The sequence below is a fragment of the Arvicanthis niloticus genome, chromosome 8, assembly GCF_011762505.2.
Source record: "Arvicanthis niloticus isolate mArvNil1 chromosome 8, mArvNil1.pat.X, whole genome shotgun sequence".
Classification (NCBI taxonomy): domain Eukaryota; kingdom Metazoa; phylum Chordata; class Mammalia; order Rodentia; family Muridae; genus Arvicanthis; species Arvicanthis niloticus.
The window spans coordinates 47595306-47616231 of record NC_047665.1 but is presented as its reverse complement, the minus strand read 5'-3'; the positions used below and the strand labels follow the sequence as shown (position 1 = coordinate 47616231).

The 20926-nt window shown below is 40.0% G+C and overlaps 1 protein-coding gene across 2 annotated transcripts in view; it reads left to right on the top strand.

Moving 5' to 3' along the window:
- The window catches only part of Ero1b (endoplasmic reticulum oxidoreductase 1 beta), a 40178-nt gene extending 19482 nt beyond the window's left edge, over nt 1-20696 (top strand). The window contains exons 7-17 of one of the 2 annotated variants that reach the window (XM_034510844.2): nt 3052-3172; nt 3278-3324; nt 6126-6137; nt 8190-8216; nt 12007-12099; nt 12234-12480; nt 13882-13951; nt 14491-14577; nt 15639-15772; nt 17982-18038; nt 20379-20696. In XM_034510844.2, coding sequence (XP_034366735.2) covers nt 3052-3172; nt 3278-3324; nt 6126-6137; nt 8190-8216; nt 12007-12099; nt 12234-12480; nt 13882-13951; nt 14491-14577; nt 15639-15772; nt 17982-18038; nt 20379-20394 — 911 coding nt within the window. In that variant the 3' untranslated portion in view covers nt 20395-20696. Of the gene's footprint in view, nt 1-3051; nt 3173-3277; nt 3329-6125; nt 6138-8189; nt 8217-12006; nt 12100-12233; nt 12481-13881; nt 13952-14490; nt 14578-15638; nt 15773-17981; nt 18039-20378 lie in introns of both variants that reach the window. The other variant, XR_013112242.1, reaches the window with a different exon arrangement.
- Nucleotides 20697-20926: the final 230 nt, after the last annotated feature.

Below are 20926 nucleotides of genomic sequence, written 5' to 3'. Positions count from 1 at the left end.
TCAAACCACCACAGCCAGCATGCCCATTTTAACCAGTTTTTTTTTTTTTAAATACTGTTTTCACTGGACTTGACTTGCTGGCACACACCTGTGAGACACAAAGACAGCAGATCATTTTTAAAGGCCAGCCTACTCTACAAAGTAAATTCCAGGACAGCCAGAGCCACACAGAGAAACCCTGTCTTGAAAACCAATCAACCAACCAACCAACCAACCAGAACATTGGTTTCTTAAATTGTAAATATGGATGGTATATCTTGTAAGAATATTTGTTTAAGCAGGCTTTTTCACTGAACCCAGAGCTTTCTTAGTGCAGCTACTCCAGCCACCTTGCTCCAGGATCCCCTAGTTCTGCCTCCTGAGTGCTGGAATGACATAGGTGGCCACCATTCCTGTCAAACATTTACCTGGGCTCTTGGGATACAAACTCTGCTCCTTATACTTTTGGGGCAAGTGTCTTAATCCACTAAGACATCTCCCTAGCTCTACTTTAAGATTTTTAAGATGATGAATTTAAAAACACTTAGGACTTTTATATAATCTTATGCATATGGAACTGTGCTACTTACTGTTCCTCTGAATGCCCCAGTGATTCATACCTGCCATTTGTTATTGTTGCCAGGCTCCAGGATCGTTGTTTAAGATGTGCCTGTTGTGTTAATTTCAGTGAATTAAAATTAAAATCTCAAGAATATTCACTCAAATATATTCATGAAAATACCTGCATGCACCTGTTTCTGATGTTTTCTTGGTGTTATTTTCTCTATTTGGAAGGAAGAGGAGCCCTATAGGCCAAGGAGTAGGTTTTAAATACTTTTGTGGTTTAATACCCACTAACTCAAGCTGCTCTCCATGTTTCCGTGCTAGCATTATATACAGCTGGCGGCTGCTTCCCTTAGTTCATATTTCTGCTCAGATGTCATCTGTTTTCCCTCAGACACCACACTGCTGGTTTCTGCCCAGCCCACTTTTCCAACATGTTTGAGTACATACAGCCTGTTACTTATGAGGTTCGGTTTGTGTGCTGTCTGCCTTCTTCAGTTAGACTGTGATATACCTGTGGACAAGGGATTGGTCTTTCAACTCAGAGCTGTATTCTTAATGTCCAGACTTGTGTGTGGACATGGAAGTCCTTAATGAATATTTGGCTAAATGAACTTGACCTAATAATGTGATGAGTAGGGCATGTTCATTAATACTTTGAAAACATTGTTCAAAGTAATCATTTCCAAATATGGCCACTATGGGAACTAGCTGCACCCCTCACTGTGGACAGAAGGAGGTCTTTATCAGTGCAGGTCAGGGCTGGACAGGGTTTCTCAGTAAATGCAAATAGAAATCTTGGAGGTTTTGTAGACTCCACATCTGTGGCATTCTCTCGGTGCTGCCAGGGTGATGTAAAAGCAGAACCTGACACGTCATTGTCCCTCCCAGCAGCAAGCCACAAAAAGTATTTTTTAAAAAGTATTTGAAAAAAGTATTAATTTTTTTTAAATGAAAGAAAACCAAGAACAAAAGATTTTTGGGTTTTGGGGTTTGTTTTGTTTGTTTTGTTTTTTGAGACAGGGACAGGGTTTCTCTGTGTAGTCCTGGCTGTCCTGGAACTTACTCTGTAGACCAGGTTGACCTCGAACTTAGAAATCTGCCTTCCTCTGCCTCCCAAGTGCTGGGATTAAAGGTGTGCTCCACCACTGCCCAGCTGCACTGGCTACTTTTACTGAGGACCTGGGTTTAATTTCTAGAACCTACATGGCAGTGCACAGCTGTCTAACTCCAGCCGTAGGGGATCTGACGCCCCCTTTGGCCTTTGTTGGAATTGCACGATGTGGTGCACAAGCATACATGTAGGCAAAATAACCATGACTTTAAGAATTAAACAAAAATTAGAAATAAAATGAGAGAAGGCCATTCCATTCCTGCCATGGCCTCTGCTCTCTTGAAGTATACTCAGTAAAAATTGTCTTTTTATTACTCTGGAAAAAATTAAATAGTACATTTAACAATTCTTGTTTAATTATATATATGTATATGCATATATACATACATGTATATACATATATGCATCTATATGTATGTATACACACTTTTTTCCTCTTAAGCTTGTATTTGCTTAAAGATAAGAACCAGAGCTTCACCAGTGCCTCACTTAGCTGCTTCCTGCATCCTTAATCCTAAACAACAATGCTTTTAAAAAAAAACCCTCGTTTTGAACTTTTATTTTTTTATTAGGATTTTTAAAATGAATGGTTTCAAGTCAAATTAAACTGTGAGTTTTTGACTATTCAGTTGTAATTTGTTTCCTGTGCCTAAATGTACGTAATGGAGCAGCTTTGTGATTAGGATTAGAGATAAGATCTTATAGTCTGTAAACTCTTGTTTCCATTGTCTCTGCTGTATTCAATCCATTTAATAAGACATTTTGTGGTTACCTTTTTATCCTCCTGATAAGTCATGATAGCAGCAGGCAGTCCATGAAGGGCATGGGCCAGGTTGCCAGTTTCTATGATTATGGAGACAGTAGTCAAAGAATATCTCATGCATTGTGTTCAGTGCAGAAAAATACATTATCAAGTAGGAAAGGAAGAGGAAGTTTAATGACCAAATTATTCTGTGGAGAATAATGGGAAAATCTTTGTAATATAAGATGTAACAAAATAGTGTTTCTGAGTCTATGTTGAGATAGATAAATTATAGAAAGAAAACAGTCACACACATCGGATTCATTTTTTTTTTTTTATTCCTGTGTGGTTAAATCTGATTCTGTTGTTTCTTTTTATTCCTGGGTGGTTATAACTAAGGTGGAGAATGTCACATTACCTGAGTGAACTTTGAAGAGCCAAAGAAAGGGAGAAGTTGTTCTTTCCTCTCTTGAGTAATTTTGTCCCAGTTCTACAAACTCAGGGTCAAGTGTGGTCACAGGGACTAAGCACCCAAGCGTGTGAGGTGGAGGTGACTTGAACCAGGACCTTCCCTGGTTGGGAGTTACTGCTCCGTGATGCCAAGCTGTAGGTGAGTAGTGAGGTGAGTGGCCTTACCACTTTCTCTTTGCAGATGAGCGATCTCCTGCTGCGCAGTATGTGGACCTGCTGCTGAACCCAGAACGGTACACAGGCTACAAGGGCTCCTCGGCATGGAGGGTTTGGAACAGCATCTATGAAGAAAACTGCTTCAAGTAACGGAGGGCCAGAGGGGGAGAGGCAGGTGTTTGCTTCTGTGGGAAAAGGCACCTCCATCTAAGTTAAACCATTTTACAGCTGAGCGTTGTGCTCTTTTTCAGACCTCGATCTGTTTATCGTCCTTTAAATCCTCTGGCACCCAGCCGAGGTAGGTTTTCCATATGTTTCATGCTTTTTCAAATTGAAGAAAAACAAAGCAACAATTTTATTATATTTTGCATAATTTTAGTGATTAAGGCAAGCAAGAGTTGATAGGCTTGGATGACTTCTGGAGTTCTGTGCCAGGTCCTAAAGTAGGAGCTTGGCGTAGGATAGATCAGATGTGAGTGATCTATGCATACCCCAGATTTCCTGAGAAATTCAAACTCTAGAGGCTAGGTCCTGCTCTGTAACAGTACATTAAGAAGCCAGAGAGTGAGGATCCTGTCCCCATGCATTTAAACAGTAGTTCAATGACTCAACCTTCCTAATGCTGGAGCCTTTTAATATAGTTCCTCATGTTGTAGTGCTCACAACCATAAAATTATCTTTGTTGCTACTTCATAACTGTAATTTTGTGACTGTTATGTAAATTGTAATATAAATATCTGTACTTCCTGATGGTCTTAGGTGATCCCTGTGAATGGGTCATTCAACCCCAAAGGGCTCATGACCCACAGGTTGAGAAATAGTACTCTAATTTGTGATGTACAGCCAAGGTGGAGTCAGGGGCTCATCACAGCTTCTCCGAAGTCCACGAAGATTACCTGGGAGCCAGATGAGCACACAACACAGGGATGTGCCCCACCAGAGACCTATCTAACACACTCTTTGTGCTGCCTGGGGTACCTACCTGTGGGTCATGCTCTGCACAGAAAGGATGATGAGAAGGCAGGCAATCTGGCTGCCCTCAGTACTGCTTCGGTCCCTGCACTGCTCCACAAAGTGGCCAGTTACCAGCTGGCCATTAAGTGTTTCTATGGTTGGTGTGAGCCTGAGTTACAGTTTTGCATCTAAGTTTAGTTCACTTGGCTGGGCGGTGGTGGCGCACGCCTGTAATCCCAGCACTTGGGAGGCAGAGGCAGGCGGATTTCTGAGTTCAAGGCCAGCCTGGTCTACAGAGTGAGCTCCAGTGCAGCCAGGGCTACACAGAGAAACCCTGTCTCGAAAAACAAAAAACAAAACAAAACAAAAAACAAAAAAACAAAAAAAAAGTTTAGTTCACTTGATATAAATATGGTGGCGGTACCATCTGCCATTGTCATAAGAACCTTCACATTTAGGCAGAACTTTTAGCCCACAGCATGTGACACTGAGGTTGTAGTGCCCAGACACACCTCTAAAAACAGCTATTTAAGGTACAGAGTAGCTGATGCGCTGTTCAGATGGCGTAGCATGCTGTAGTTAGTAGGGACATCTTCATCCTTCTATCTAGGGACAGCAGATTCCTGAGACAGGCCTTGTAGCTGACTTGCTAGTCCAGAGCTCAGGTCAGACCTGAGATAGAAAATTGAAATTCCTGTGTAGATTTGTAACTTCTGACCTGAGGCCCAAATAGATATGGAATAATTGAACATAGGTATTGCTTTTAGATGCTGGCTCTATCTAGGCAAAATGCTATTCTCCAAACTCATTCTGAAACTGCCTGGTAAGGTTGGGATTATGAACAGAGTGGCCATAACTTGTTTTTTGTGTCTTTTGCTGTTTTTTACATCATAACTTTTGTTTTTCAACTTCAATGTCTTAATTACACAAAATGTTAGAAAAATTGAGACACTGTCTATATAAAGGACAAGAGGACATTCCTCCCTCTTCTGTTCCCTGTTACAGTTCAGGAAGGCATTTCTTCAGACCTTTCCTGTGGTTACTTTGTTTCAAAGTAGAAATTACAATTATATTTTTTAAACAAAAGCTGCCAGATACAAAGAAACACTTTGTTTCCATTTACCATAAATTAGACAAGAAACTGCTGGAAAGAGGAGGAGGGGAAAGAAATCAACAAAGAGAAGATGGAAGAAAAGAAAACCTGGGACAAATTTTTAAAGACAGACCAAGGTAGTGAAGTGGGCACAGCTCCTCTGTTGCTCAACAAAGCCTGCAGCTCTGGCTGATGCTGTCGGTGGATTCTCTACTGACATGGAGGGCTCTGCCTGCTCGGGATAAAGTTTCTTCCACTCTATTCCTGAAGCGGTGTCAGCTCCAGGCCTCTGTTTTTCCAAAAGGTTTTAAGCAACAGAACCTTTTCCTGTTGAAAAAAAAAAAAACCTGACCTGTCAGAATCTCTCAGACAAAGGCAACAGGCAGAACAACAGTGAAGCCAGCTCAGCCTTCAGGCCTCTCCCACCCAGGAAGATGTCTTCACTCTCGTTCAGGCCGTTAGGGCAAAAGAGTAACCATCTAGAAGAGTACCCAGCATGAAAACTGTACTGTCCACAGAGGTGGTATTTACCGGACTGAAGAATACTTTCTCTATCTGATAAGTACTGAACTTAGCTGCCTCTGGCCATCTCAGTCACTTCTATCTCTTAATGTGCTGAAGATGGAAATCCCAGGTCTTGTGCATATTAACACTTTAGCACAACTACTCTCCAGCTCCCAAGAGTCTTGATGAACTGCCACCCCAGCTTAAAACTCATAGCCCAGACAGGCCTTGAACTCAGTGAAGGTCCTGCCTTCAGCCTTCCAAGTATCTGGGATTATGTACCTGTGTTACCAGGCCCAATTCCGGCTCCCTTCTCATTTTCTTCCCCTCTTCCCCCTCCTCCATTGGTCTCTTTTGTAGAATGTGAAAATCTTGTACTCTTTGGCCTATGTTTTTAAGAACCTTATTGCAGGATGCTTGCAATGGTGATCAGAGTTCATGATACGGTAAACAGTTTAACAGTGAGGCTTAGTTTTGCATTAATTAGCAGGGCTGGAATCTGTGTTGGGTAAGACATTTTATAATGTCATTCTCTTTTTTTCTTTTAGGGGAAGATGATGGTGAGTTGAAACTCTTGTGTTTACTTCAACCATGGAAGAAATCTTTTTACTATTAAATATTTGGTGTTTTCCTTTTTCCTTTATTTTTTTTAAGCAGATGGCTTAGTCTATTTTTTTTTTTTTCAGAAATGAATGGTGACTGGTAATAAATGAGATTTTCTTAATATAAAATTGTTTTAAGTTTTAAAAAAAAAGCATGAGACCATTTAACCTAAATGTTTAGTATCCTAAATGTTTAGTATATACAGTAAGTCCACTTTCCAAGTTTCCCGTTTTCTGTTAACGAAATCTTGAATGTTGGTGATAAAGACTCTTGCTGCCAAGCTTGATGGCCTCATCAAGTTTGATTTTGAGGACCCAGATGATGGAAAAAGAGAGTTGATTCCCTTTAATTGTCCTGTGTCTTCCACATACCTCTCCTCCTACTCACATACACAATGGTTAGTATTTTTTTAATCTATATGACCATTCTGAGAACATTCTGAAAAGATATAAAATGTTTTTATCAGATAATGTTTTTTTATCAGTTTAATATCAGATAAAGTTTTTATCAGTGACTTCTTTATTTTCTTATTGACTTTGAAAGTTACATTTTCAGTTTTCAATAGTGTGCTTAATTTTATAAAGACTATTTTCCAGCATTTGGCTATGAAACAGCCAGAAAATTATTCCAGTTGGTTTCTCCTTACCTGTGTTCAGTGGCATAATGCAGACTGAGAGGAGGTATAAACTGCACACATTCCCTCTGTGCCAAGGATGCACAGAGGAAGACAAATGTAACACCACAAACACACAGAAACTCAGACCTACAGCCCTACCAGCAGGTGTAACTCAGTAACGGTGAAACAAAGCATCCTCATGCATGAAAAAACGATGAGAAAAGTTTCCTGGAAGCAGTCTTTAGGATGAATTTTGAATTAAAGGAGTCGCAGAATTAGCTAGTGCAGGCTTGTTAGAATAGCACAAGCCTGGGAACTGGGCAGGAAGTCTAGTGTATCCTGTGTGACTTGTTTGCAGTAGGAAGGATTAAAATCATCTAAAGGGACGGGTTAAGAGGCCACATGGAAGCTTTTGGGAGCTGCCAGGTGAGGTTGAGTAAGTGTGATAGCAACATCCTTAGCCAGTGTAGGAGTGGATGGCTACAGAAAGCTGCCTGCGGTGATTCTCTGCCCAACTCTGAAGGTTTATCCTAGAGACTGGGCAACACCTCTGTGGGCTGAGGTTTCTTCATTCTCTCAGAAAGTACAGCAGCACTTCCCTTTCTTTCCCTTCCTAACTCAAGAGAGCATTATTGAACCAGGAACAATTCTCTCTTAATGACAAAAGTATGTACTTTATCAACAGCGTTTTGAAGCGTGTGCCATGGGGAGTGGCTAAAGATCAGTGCAATATAAATTTGTCTGTACACTTGGCTTCTTTTTTTGTGGCAAAGAACTTACAACCTCTACCAGTTTATAAGAACACAAGGCATTGTTGCTAACTCTGGTCTTCCTGCTGTGTGGTAGAACTTACTGCTGCTGTGAATGTGTTTCTTACTGCTGGCTGTCCTCTCAGTCCAAGGGAGATGTCTTAGGTCCCATGTATATGAATCACACTCACTCTTAAGTATTACATTGAAAATTTATCCTTTGAAATTTAGTCTTAGATAATTGAGGACACACACCTACCTTTATTGACTTAAGAAAAATTGAATAATTATAATTTGATGTTTATATTTGTGGTTTACTGGTATAATTAAATACTATGTTTATTACCTCAGATTTATTGTTTGTGCCTGTGCTTTTGAATTTAAACCTTCAGTGAATAAGATATATTTTAGCATTTACACTGCATTGTCTTATCATATATTTTAATAATCAAAACATCTATAAGAAAGCTCTCCAGAACTATTTAAATTATAAGTGGGTTTTTCTAGACACATATGCCCATTTTACTATTTAGTCTAAAGGAGTAGACATTTCTAGAGGTAGTCCTCAAATGATCTGATTTATTGTTTATACATGAATATTTAAAATATTTTAACCAAATTTTTGTTTTTTGTTTGTTTTTAAGGAGAATCATTCTATACGTGGCTAGAAGGTAAACTTTTATCTGTGGTTGATGATCTACACAACTGATTTGAAAGAAAATAACAGTGTTTCATTTGTTATATTTTGTGATAAAATTATGTGAAAGTCTTGAGGATATTGGAGAGTCAAAAATCAGGACCAGATGAACACACAGGCTAGCCTGGTCATTAGGTGTTCCTAAGTGGCTCCTCGGTCTTCCCTGTCTTATCCACATCTTACTAGTAACTAGCAAACAAGTCTACTTTTTAAAGTAGAGATATTTCCCTTAGTAAGGAAGCACTTGTGATATGTAAAACAAGACAATGTAAATTAAATTCAGAAGGCCGTAACATGTTTACCCATGTCCACTTGTCTGCATTCGTCTGATGAAAAAGCAATATAGTTTTCATTCTTCACGTTTTCTATATTGGCAATATAAACGTTATAGATTAAAAGCTAAATGCTCTAGGAGTTTAACAGCTTTGATGTAACTGGGAATCTGGTACTTTTGAAATCATGCTATACTGTTTTATATTAGTGGAGGATTAGCAAGCTGAAAGATAAAGAGAAACCATTGTTTCATAGCCATAAGCTTTCCAGCAGTATTAAACTCTAAGTAGTCAATTCTGTTGGTTGTTAACTGCCTGTTTTCTCTTATGAACATAATTTGTTCTTAGTCAACTCTGTGTGTGTGTGTGTGTGTGTGTGTGTGTGTCATTATAAGGCGAACATATATGTATATGAGTTGTGTTGGAAAATACTTTTAGTAAGAGATAGCATAACTTAAGTCTACTCTAAAGATGAACATTGTGGACAGTAATTAAAATCAAAGGTATCCAGCATTTTGACACTGTGATATGATACTGGGGTCTACAAATGTATTGGATTGCATTTATGATACTCTTGCATGCATGCCACACATGGGCCACAAGCTGGGCACTTCTGATTGAGACTCAGAGAGGCAGTCAGAGACTTGAATGCTGAGAATGGAGTCTCTGGCAGTGTTTGACTTTAGGCACTGTGCATCAACTACTCCATCAGTGCCCTGCTGCTTGCAGTCCCTGAATGTGGTTCCAGAGAGCACTTCTAACTATAAGCAACTGGCTCAGCCTTTTCTGAGATGATTTTGTCTTCTGGAGCTGGAGGGTGACAATAGTTGTGCTGCCACCTACACTGTTGGTAGAGATGATATCAGTAAGAATTCTTGAAAACAGCCAAGTGACACTCAAAGGCAGAACAATTCTGTGGCAGCATAAATCTAGCCCTCTTGTGAGAGACATGTTTACATATTCAGTGTTCCCTAAACCCATTGTTGAAAAATAATTTGAATGCTATTAAATCTAAAAGAGGTCTCCCTAAATTGGGTAGTCTGATTTGCTATGGATCATTAGAACTAGAAGTTGGTGGGATTGCCGTTGCAGGTTGTCTTTTGGGTGTTATTTCAGAGCAAGAGGTGAAAACTTTTGCTTGTTCTTGTAGACAAAGCCTGACCTTTTTGGCTGGACCAGAAGGTCTGCAGCATTTCCTGCCAGTGTTGTGTGTCTTTGTGGTGCAGTCACTTGGCATGTCTTTGATGTCAGCATTTTGCCTGAGATCACCCAGGTCACAGAATGTGTATTTCTGCTTCACGTCCTTACTATGCCTGCTCTACTCCAGCTCATGAGCTCTGCGAGCTTTGCAGATAGGAACTCCTTTTAGTTTCCCAGGCCCTGGATTTAGGCCTGTGAATGATCATGAACTTGGCTTCACTTGCTGTTCCTTCTCTAGACTTTGGCCATTTTGTAAGACAGAAGCACTACTTATACAGGTAGGTTGGAAGAAATAGAAATTGAACCTCAAATTTGACCAATTGCTTGATTATGTATTGAAGGAAATTTTCCTTGAAGTTAGTACTTTAATATTTTAGCAAATCTTTTTATTTGTAGTCCTTGTCATAAACATTTTAAATTGACATATGCTTTCTGTAGAAAGCTACAAAGTAAAATTTAATCTCTACATTTTTGTCTCTATAACACTTTGAGTTAGAGAATGCGAGCTCAAAAGAATTGTTTTTCCTAGTTTGAGGCTGTTTGTTTCAGAGCCATCTGTGGGTAAGGAGTAAAGCAATGGTCTGAGAGCCCTTGGTAAGATCCAACAATAAGCCACATAGATGCGCTTATGTTAAAATTCTCTAGCACATTAATGAGACTGTGCCCCAATGTTTACATTTTCCCAGTAGGAAGGACATTAGAAAGCAAACAAAGCCTGTTGGGTGGTAAGGAAAAACTTCATCTAATGATTCTTAAATACTAGTTGCATTTGCAAAGAGCCTGAGTTGATTCTTGTCACCCATATGGCAGCTCACAAACATCTGTAACGCTAGTTCGCTGGGATCCAACGCCCTCTTCTGACCTCAACAGGCCTCATACACGCACATAGTACTCACTCATACATACGTGCAAACACACATTCATGCACATAAAGTAAACCATAATCTAAATTTATTATTCTGCATTTTCATTTAGTTTTAAATTTTCTATAAAGAATATTCATTCAAAATTTTCCTTTCTTCATGTGGTGTGATAAGTAGAGTGTGAATTACCATGTGAGCCTTGGAGTTTTATTTTTTTACTTCAGTTCTGGGAGTTGCGCTCAGGGTCATGTGCATACTAAGCATATTCTCGGCTGCTGAGTTTACTCCAGGCCTATCTTAGCCATTTTCAATCTTACTATTTGGTGTCACTAAGTGCACTTATAATGTATATTACTATAAAAGGAAATCTTAGGAAGAAGCAGCGGAAGGGAAGGATTATGGGATTATGTGTGTATTTGCCATAAATTTTGAGCAGAAGCCTGTGTGAGTTAAGGAAGCTTCATGAAGCGACTTTGTATCACATCCTTGAATTCCATATGGTGAGATTTGTATTATAAATACTCGATTTTTTTTTAACTTTAAAATTCCTGGGAGTCTTGTTTTCTAGGTTTTATTTCTCTGTAAGTAGAGTGATATGTCAATAGAGGAATCAGCCCATCCCAGGACAAGAGGCCATAAAGGCCTTTCTTTTTCCACCACAAAGTAGGTTCAGAGAACACAGAGGGAGGGTACAGGACCACACAGGGACTGCAAAGGCAAAGCGATGACTTCATCCTGCAAGTTGTGCACAGTGCACTCTTAGTCTAAACTGCAACCTATGCGACTGCTTTCTGGTAGCCTAGGAACTACACACCTGCATATCCAGTGTTTGGGCCACCTTCAGGGGCCAGGCCTTTCTGTCTTGTTCTATGTTAAGTTTTCATCGGCGTATTCAGTTAAGTCTAGTCTGAAACAAGAATCTTAGTGTTTTCTAGTCAAAATCTTCATCTAATTGCCTACACAGTTATCTCCTGATTTGTCTTTATTATCTGTGTTAGTTAGTTTTACGTCAAGGGACCAACATAGCTGACAAACTTTTTATATACAGAACTGAGCAGTTTTATGCTTCTCAGAGTTTGAGAGGGTTCACTCCATGGCTACTTGGCCCTGAACCTATGAGCAGATCGGGAGAGAGGGAATGTGTGGCAGAAGATAGCTGTACTGAAGACAGGAGCAGAGAGTGACAGGAAGGAGATGTGTGTACTATTGCCCCACCCCCAGGCCCCGCCCCCTACCCCCTGCTATATTTCCTCTAGCTATGTCCCACCAGAGCAACAAGCATCCCAAACCTACGCCTGCAGGGACACTGCACATTTCAGCCATAACAGTGTCCTTGAATGTTAACCTGAAACTGATGTACTAACTGTTTCTGGTTTGATATTTTGTATCTAATGTGTATGGGTTCTTTTTTTCCTGCTTTTCTGAATAGGTTTGTGTCTTGAGAAAAGAGTCTTCTATAAGCTTATATCAGGACTTCATGCCAGTATCAATTTACACCTGTGTGCAAATTATCTTCTGGAAGGTAATCGGATTTTGTAAATGGAGACTTTTCACTTTTTAGATATCATAAAAAGTGTTGGAAAGTAAAACACACTCTGCAGAGCAAAACCAAAAACTTTTCATGCTGAAAGATAATGTATTTCTTTTTCTTTTCAGAAACCTGGGGTAAACCTAGTTGGGGACCTAACATCAAAGAATTTAAACGCCGCTTTGACCCTGTGGAAACAAAGGGGGAAGGTCCAAGAAGGCTAAAGAATCTGTACTTTTTATACTTGATAGAGCTTCGTGCTTTGTCAAAGGTGGCCCCTTATTTTGAGCGCTCAATTGTGGATCTTTATACTGGCAACTTGGAAGATGATGCTGACACCAAGACCCTTCTGCTCAGCATCTTTCAGGATACAAAGTAAGACCTGGCTTTCAGTGTCTTGGAATCCTCCACTGCTCAGATGACATGGAGTGAGGGGTGATAAAGACCTGACTAGAGGTTAGAGAAGAGAGACACAGAGACTAGAGGTTAGAAAAGAGGAACACAGGAGCAATAGTAGCACAGTAGTTTTCCAGATGCTGAACAAAAAGCTTCTCTGAAGCTTGGCTGCAGAAGTATTTGCCCTTGAAAATAGGCTATGTATATTTTAATAAAGAAATTTCAGATTTTATATAGCATCAAAATGCCCCACCAATTTGGTAGTATTTCTGTTACTGCTTAAAGTTGTATAGTGTCTTAAGTGTAAGCATTACAGCAAACATGAAGGTAGTTGTCTTAGGATTTTACTGCTGTGAACAGATACCATGACCAAGGCAACTTTTATAAGGACATCATTTAACTGGGGCTGGCTTACAGGTTCAGAGGTTCAGTCCATTATCATCAAGGCAGGAACATGGCAGCATCTGGGTAGGCGTGGTACAGGAGGCCCTAAGAGATCTACTGTGGCCACTAGAAGATTGACTCTCAGTGGCTAGGAGTCGGGTCTCAAGGCCCACCCTCTCAGTGACACACTTCCTCCAACAAGGCCATACCTCCTAATGGTGCCACTCCCTGGGCCAAGCATATTCAAACCACCACAGTAGTGTTAGTTACCTTCCAAAACATAACCTTTTAAAGCTTCCTTTGCCTGTAAAACACATTTGCTGGTTGTTAAGCATGAAGGAGAAGGTAGATGGGAAGGACCTAAAGTAAACTACACGTTAAAGTGTACAAGAATTTTGAGTGTTGGCATACTTGGAGACAGTTTTTCACTTTTAAATAATTTTACTAATTTCCTTAAGATACTGCATCCTTAAAATAATGCAGCCTTGGGATGGCAACCCCATAGGAAAGCCAACAGTGTCAACTAACCTGGACCCCTGGGAGCTCCCAGAGACTGAGTCACCAACCAAAGAGCATACATGGGATGGTCCGCCTCCAGCACACATGTAGCAGAGGACTACCTTGTCTGGCCTCAGTGGGCAAAGATACACCTAATCCTGTTAAGACTTGATGTTTCAGGGAGCAGGGATGCCCTGAGAGTGGGGAGTGGGGTACTCTTCTCAGAGATGGGGGGTGAAAAACTGTGAGGGGGGGACCAGGGGGAGGGGCGACATTTGGGTTTAAATAAATAAGAAGAAAGAAAAAGATAGTGTAGTCTTATAAATTACAAAGTCATGTGTAGTTTGCTGTATTAGTGTATATGTGAACTGTCACCCTCCTACATTATAAATAACAGATTTTAAATATTTGTAGGGCTACAAAATTCTAACAAAACTCTTAAGACCAGTACTTGGATTTTTCATTGGTAACTTACTAATAGTCTTGTCATTTCATCAGGTCCTTTCCTATGCACTTCGATGAGAAATCCATGTTTGCTGGTGACAAAAAGGGGGCCAAGTCATTAAAGGTAATTGCGGGTAGTGTGGGAGCCATGTCTTAATTCATCCGCACTTCAGTTTTCCTACATTATAATGTTAGTTAACTTAGATTAGATTTTGGTGTAAATCGAGATCATTCGTTGTTTGAGATAAACATGACACAGCATGGTGTTATGAATTACAACAGCATCTGTTCTAGGGCCAACATTCTAAATTGGGTTTTACTTCAGTAACTTTTTCTGTTGCTGTGAGAAAATACCCTGACAAACTAGATTTTAGAAGCTACTCAATGTATGTAACAGTTCAGTTCCTACAAGTTCACACTGTTTGCTTCCCAGCCCTTCCTTATAGTGCCTTCTCAGTAAAATGTGCTGAAATAATGTGCAGCCTGACACTTCACTTGTATTAATGTCTGCTGTTTAATGTACTATGTTGTGCTATACAAATTCAGATTGTTTAACTACTGAAAGACATCAGTCACTTGCAAACCTTAAAAATTTATTTTGTGTAATTCAACCAAATGTATCTTAATTTCAAAAGTCTAATTCAGATATTTTTTACACACCAGGAGGAATTTCGGTTACATTTCAAGAACATCTCCCGAATCATGGACTGTGTTGGGTGCGATAAATGCAGATTGTGGGGGAAACTGCAGGTGTGTGTGTTATCTTTCCTTTTTTAACTGTTCATAGATTTACATTTTTCTGCTTCAGTTTTATCAAGATACCTTTTGATCATTGAATTAGTGTTTACAAACAGGTAGATCCAGGGTTGGCTTTTCTGTGTTGTTATGGAAAGACTTTACCAAACTTTATGGAAAATTTTTTACTAAATTTTCTGGACACCCATGAGTAAGGATTTTTGTATTCGATATCTTAGATATATTTGTATAAAGTAAAATCCGTAAGTCCTAAGCATTGTATATCAGACATGGTTTGTTTCAGTGGTGGAAAAGCTGCTGAACACAGAATACAAAAGCTGTGCAGGGCAGGCCTGTGTCATCAGAGTATAGAAATGGCTGGATTTTTCCTCTTCTTTTTTGTTTTTGTTTCGAAACAGGGTTTTTCTGTGTAACCTTGGCTGTCCTGGAACTTTCTTTGACCAGGCTGGCCTTGAACTCATAGAGATCAGCCTGCCTCTGGAATGCTGAGATTAAAGGCATACACTCCTGCCGCCCAGATCTCATATTTTCTTACAAAGATGATGATAATTATATCCCCAGTACTACAAAAAAAAAAAAAAAAAAAAAAAAAAGGAGTAGTGCTTTCAAGATTACAAGTCAAATACTGTGGTTCTGATGGTAAAACAGGCATTCTAGTAATCTGCAACAAAAACGTGTTCAACAAGTATCAGGCTGCTCAAATGTTCTGAGCAGTGTTGTTGTGTTTATGTGTGATCTGTGAGGAGTAAATCCTGCTTCATGCCCAGCCCAGCACTGTGTTGCAAAGCTCTGTTCATAGAATTTTAAAAGGAGATCAACTTTGTTTTTTATTTAGGGGTAAGTGTGTGTCTACAGAGGCCAGTAGAGGGTGTCGGATTTCCTGGAGCTGGAATTACAGGTGGTTCTGAGCCACTGGATGAAGAGCAGCAGCATGCATTCCCAGCTGCTGGCTGTCTCTCCAGCTCCCTCGTAGAGTTTTCAGTGTCCTCACTGAGTAATTTCTCATAGTAGCTATTGTGTACAGTTAACTGTAAATTTGTGAATATTTTCTTCAGACTCAGGGTTTAGGAACTGCCTTGAAGATACTATTCTCTGAAAAGGAAATCCAAAAACTTCCGGAGAACAGTCCATCTAAAGGCTTCCAGCTCACTCGGCAGGAAATAGTTGCTCTTTTAAATGCTTTTGGAAGGTAAGCTGAGACTTGATTCTCTACAGGTTTCAACACACTGCAAAGATTGTCTTTCCCCCAAAGGTATGCTTTGGTTTGGTTTGCTGACAGAAAGAGGAAATGCTGGCTGCGGTAGCATACACTCATAACCCCAGCACTGAGAAACTGAGGCAGACAGACCATGAGTTCAAGGCAGCATGGCCTATGTAGTAAGGACCTTGTCTCAAACATCTTAAATCCATTGTTGTTCAGTGTGGCCTCCAGGCCGACAGCCAAGTTCTCCATCAGTCCCAGGAAGAACTGATAGTTTTCAGCTCCAGTACTTTTCAATTTGCTTTCTCAATTTCATGAGAGAAAGTCTCCTAGTAATCCTTTCTTTGGCTGGCTCCTGTCTGCAGTAGTTCCGACATAAGGAAAACATGGTTGGGAAGTTAAAGATATGACTTCCTTCCTCTGCTCTGTATTGCCTAAGCTGAGGTGTCCTCCTCTCTCATACACTCCTAACACTCACACACACACACATCTTATATCAGAAATAGTTTTTAAAATAATTTGAATTTACCTACAGAAATATATGCATTGTTGGGATATAAAGCAGAAGAAAAAGAATCATTGAAAATAATATTCTCTGTTGTAACAGTAGAGCAAAATACGTCAAATCACAGGGGAAAGTCTATTTTTAAAACTGGACCAAATGACAGATTAATATGGTATGTTTCATGAGTGTGATTTTTAAGTTCAAAGGAGACAAATCACATTCAAAGATAACTTAGATATGTCCCAGCTTAATGCCAAAGCCTTCACCGAGTTCCTCCATGTGCTTATTTTTGTCTAGGCAGGGTTTTGTTCTAGTGTAACCTGACCACCTCAGTGACCCTAGCTCAACCCCTAGTATGAACTGACTGCTTAGCCCAGCTCCTCTGTCTTTAAAGATGTCTGTGCTAATTGAGATACAAACCACAAGGTAGATAGGCTCCTGATCAAGTCTTTATATTTCAGTAAACATTAAGTTTATGCGTTTTTGAGGTCTGAAAAAAATAAGAGGTGAAATTTATTTGAAATGAAAAAGATCTTAAATAACTTATAAACATTTAAGCACAAACAAAATTAAATTGAGAAGGGAAAATTTTAATTGAATATTTTATTAAAATTTCATTGGCATCTAGAAATGTCCCCTTCTAGCTGCAGCCTGTATCTAGAGCCCACTCTCCCTCCAAGGGGGAAACAAGTTCTAGAGTCCTGGGAGCCTGGCCTGCTGTTGGCCAGCAGTGTAGCTCAGCAGACCTTGGCTGCATGCTCAGAACCCACATGAAGACCTGGGAGATCCTGGAAAAACACTTGATTTGATCCTAATTTTACCTAAAAATGTAAAAGCAAAGTTGTAGCTAACTTTTGTTGTATGTTACGTTTATTAAGTATGTACACTTACAGGTGTACATGACATCATTAGGCTGTAGAAGGAACACCGGGTTTTGTTACATGAGCCCTGAGTACGTAAGGAACTTATAGGTTTTCCATTTCTTCCCATCCCAGGTTTTACTTCTGTGTTTGAGCTCTTTATTTATTCATTGAGCCAGTAATTACTCATACAATGCCATAAGTATAGACAGGTACTGGGAGTGGGAGGGCTGTGTAGGAGACAGCACTGTGTCCATAGCTCATCAATATAGACTTTTTGTGGTAGTGGTGGTTTTGTTTTTCAAGACAAGGTTTCTTGCCAGGCGGTGGTGGTGCACACCTTTAATCCCAGCACTTGGGAGGCAGAGGCAGGCGGATTTCTGAGTTCGAGGCCAGCCTGGTCTACAGAGTGAGTTCCAGGACAGCCAGAGATACACAGAGAAACCCTGTGTCAAAAACAACACAAAGACAAGGTTTCTCTGTGCAGCCTTGACAGGCCTGTAACTTACTTTGTTAACCAGGCTGGCCCCAAACTCAGAGATCTGTCTGCTTCTGCCTCATTACTGCTGTAGTCAAAGACGTGCAGCACCACACCTGCCTCTCATGGATGGTCTCAGTGTGAAGACAAAGGTCCACAGCCCCATGACTTGTCAGTTTTGGTAGAGTTACAGCATTTCTGTTTTAAATGGAATTGTCAATGTTCAGTGTTTTGGTTCTTTTAGGGTTTTTTGCTTCCAGGTTTTATAGCTCAAGGAAGCAGTATCGGCTATTTGAAGTATGTGCACATCATGCCATCTGTGTGTACTAATATGCACTTGTTTTCCTCCTATAGACTCTCTACAAGCATAAGAGAATTACAGAACTTTAAAGCGTTGTTGCAGCACAGGAGGTAATGAAGACTTTTCTATGTCTTCATAGACATAGCGGACTATATGAAGCCTTTTAGCCTTGGACACTGAGCAAAGAGACTAAGTGTCTAAGACTTCAAGAATTCTGAACTCTTTAAGAGAAAATTCAAATGTCCACTTGAATATTTATGATCCTTAATAGAATATCAATTATAGATATTTATAAATGAAGTATATACTTTAAAATTGTAAGTTATACTAATGCCATGTTTGTTTCACATTTTGTTTGTATTGTATTACCCTGCGTTCCTAGTTGTCAAACTTTAAATGACTGTGTCTATCCTGAGAAGACTATTCAATCTGTTGTAGAAAAAGAACCAGGGAACCAGTGCTGCCTAGAGCTGGTCCCAGTGACAGAAATCTATAACTGGTGTAGTTAGTGTTTTAGACTTGCCTAACACTGTGTGTCATCCTCTGTAATACAGGGTTGTCACTATAATGAATAGGCCTTTCAGTGACTAGTGAGAGGTTCTGGATGACTTCCCAGGACTTCAACCCTGGTAAGATGTTTAGTTGCTGTTGCTGCTGTGGTTTTGGCCTAAAGGGACCTGCCTTGGTGAAGGTGGGTAAGTGCCCTCCCATGCTCACTTGGCCTGTGTACCCCAGGCTGGCTCAAGAGTGGAATGTCCTTTACCTAAAGCCTATAGCTCCCCTTCTGACTTTTCTCTTTGTTCCTCTTTTAATTTTAGACTTTTCAGTTATTTTATGAAAAGCCCTATTTATTGAATGGATTTTCTTCACAAAATTTGAATGGGATCCTATGGGTTTATAATGCTAATTGGATTACACACAAATTTTGTCTTAAAGGAGACATTTTAAATATTTGATTTTGAACACAATCTATGCAATCCTCTACCTCTTGTGTGAGACTGTCTGGTGAGATGCTTCAGCATGAGTGTCACTTCTTCCCCGTTCCTCCATCTTGAGTTCATCCCAGATCAGCAGCCATCCTCGGTGACTTAAGACAGTGGAGGACTTGAAGGCCCTAGACTGTCATTTCCTAAACCTGGGATTTAAAGTCTTTAAATGTTTTAAATCTTGGTTTTTTTTAAAGGTGGCAGTGTATAATGGGATTACTTGAAAGGTTTTTATCTGTGTGAAAGTAATGCGAGTCCAAAGTCTCGCTTCTCCCTAGATTCCGTCTTTCTGAAGTAAACATTAAGTGCTCTTAAATCCACATCTTATCTGCCAAAGTCTGAACCGTGTTTCTTGTAACTTCGTGGTGTATGCCAGATTATTTAGTTGGCTCATTCCTCTCTTAATGCCTAGTCGTCTTCCACTATAGAGGTGTGATGGGGACTGAGGTCTTTATAGTTATTTCTACTCCTAATTTCTAATCTTTATAAACTTAATGTTTTGTTGATAGTGGTGAATTTTGTAGGTTGATTACTTTTTTAAGCTGGCTTGAAGTTTTCCTTTTTCTTTTTTAAAGAGTTGCAAGTGTTACCATGTGATGGGAACGGGCCACTATAAGACAAAAAGTCCACAAAGTGAATGCCAGTGACCTTGCTCTAGTGCATCAGTGGGTTTGGTAGTGCCCATTTAGAATGTAAAGCAATGTGGAAATTTTGCACTTTGTCTATTTTTATTTTAAATGCAGAGGTTGTTTGAAAATGTCACTTATCTCCACTGCAGTTAGATGCTATTGTTTAAACTATTTGCTTAAGGGGGAAAAAATGTCTTCATTTCCATTTGCTGAGTTTTTTTTTTTAACTGTGATTTGTTCCAAGCTTAGGACACACAGTAGTACAGTGTGTGCTCTAGGAAGTTGAAAGAAATGGTTGTTTGAATGTCCTCAAGGTTGTAATGAATTTCTTCAGTAAGGGAAGTATTCTGAAGTTGGTATTTGTTGGGTTAACTTTTACATATGTTATGATGTGTTGGTGTGTGCATAGCCGACATCGCCATGACATCTGAGGACTGTGGAGACTGTAGGACTGTTTGGTGACTCTGCCAGTTCTGTCACCTTTGCTGTGGGGAATGTGAGCACTGCTTACCTTGTGAGATTGCTTGTCAGCTAAGTGACAAGACACTTGCTGTTTGTCTGTCTCATCAACTACTGTAAAAATCTCGCATTGACAGCAAGACTGACTGAAATGATTGTACCTGGTGCCATACTCAATGTGAAGAGGAAGTCTTCGTTGGCAGCCTGTGTTTCCCTTTAGTAGCATCCATGTTAGACACATTTTACATACAAAGATGGTCACTGGTCAGTACTTCTCTTGTTTTAAGATTATGTGGAGAATCAGCCAAACAACAAGATAATGAGTTTTGAAACTTGACAAGTCAAATGCTGTGCCGTGTTTCTCGACCCTGCCTAGGTGCCACGGTGTATAAGGAAGGACAACTGTGCTGGTCTTCCTCAGCATTGCCTTCAGCTGGACACCTGAAAACAGTTCACAGTAGGCTTCTCAGCAGTTTGCAGACTGAAGTTCCTGCAGAAGCCATAGCTAGTCACCAAAAAGGCTCAGACCAGGTACACGCTGTCATGGGAATTCCTTGGTACAAACCAAGTACATAAATCCACATGTCCTTTATTTGAAATAACATCTACAGGTGCAGCTTTGAGTTTTCTGAGCAGAATTCCAAATAATTTGCTGTTGTAGCCACCAGAATTAAAATACATGAATTAAAATACATGTTTCTGCAATCTTTTGTTTGTTTTTCCCCCCTCCTCCATATCAAGTACTTCTTATGAGACTGTGATTATAACCTACGGATCAGGGAGAAAACAGACTTCTGCATAGTCTGAGGGGGACTCTTCTTGCAGTCATAATGGCCGTCATTGGCACGTGTGCTGAGGACTCTGCATGCAGCAGCACACGAGGTGAGAAGTACAGGTGTTTCCTAACGCATGAAAATAGATGAG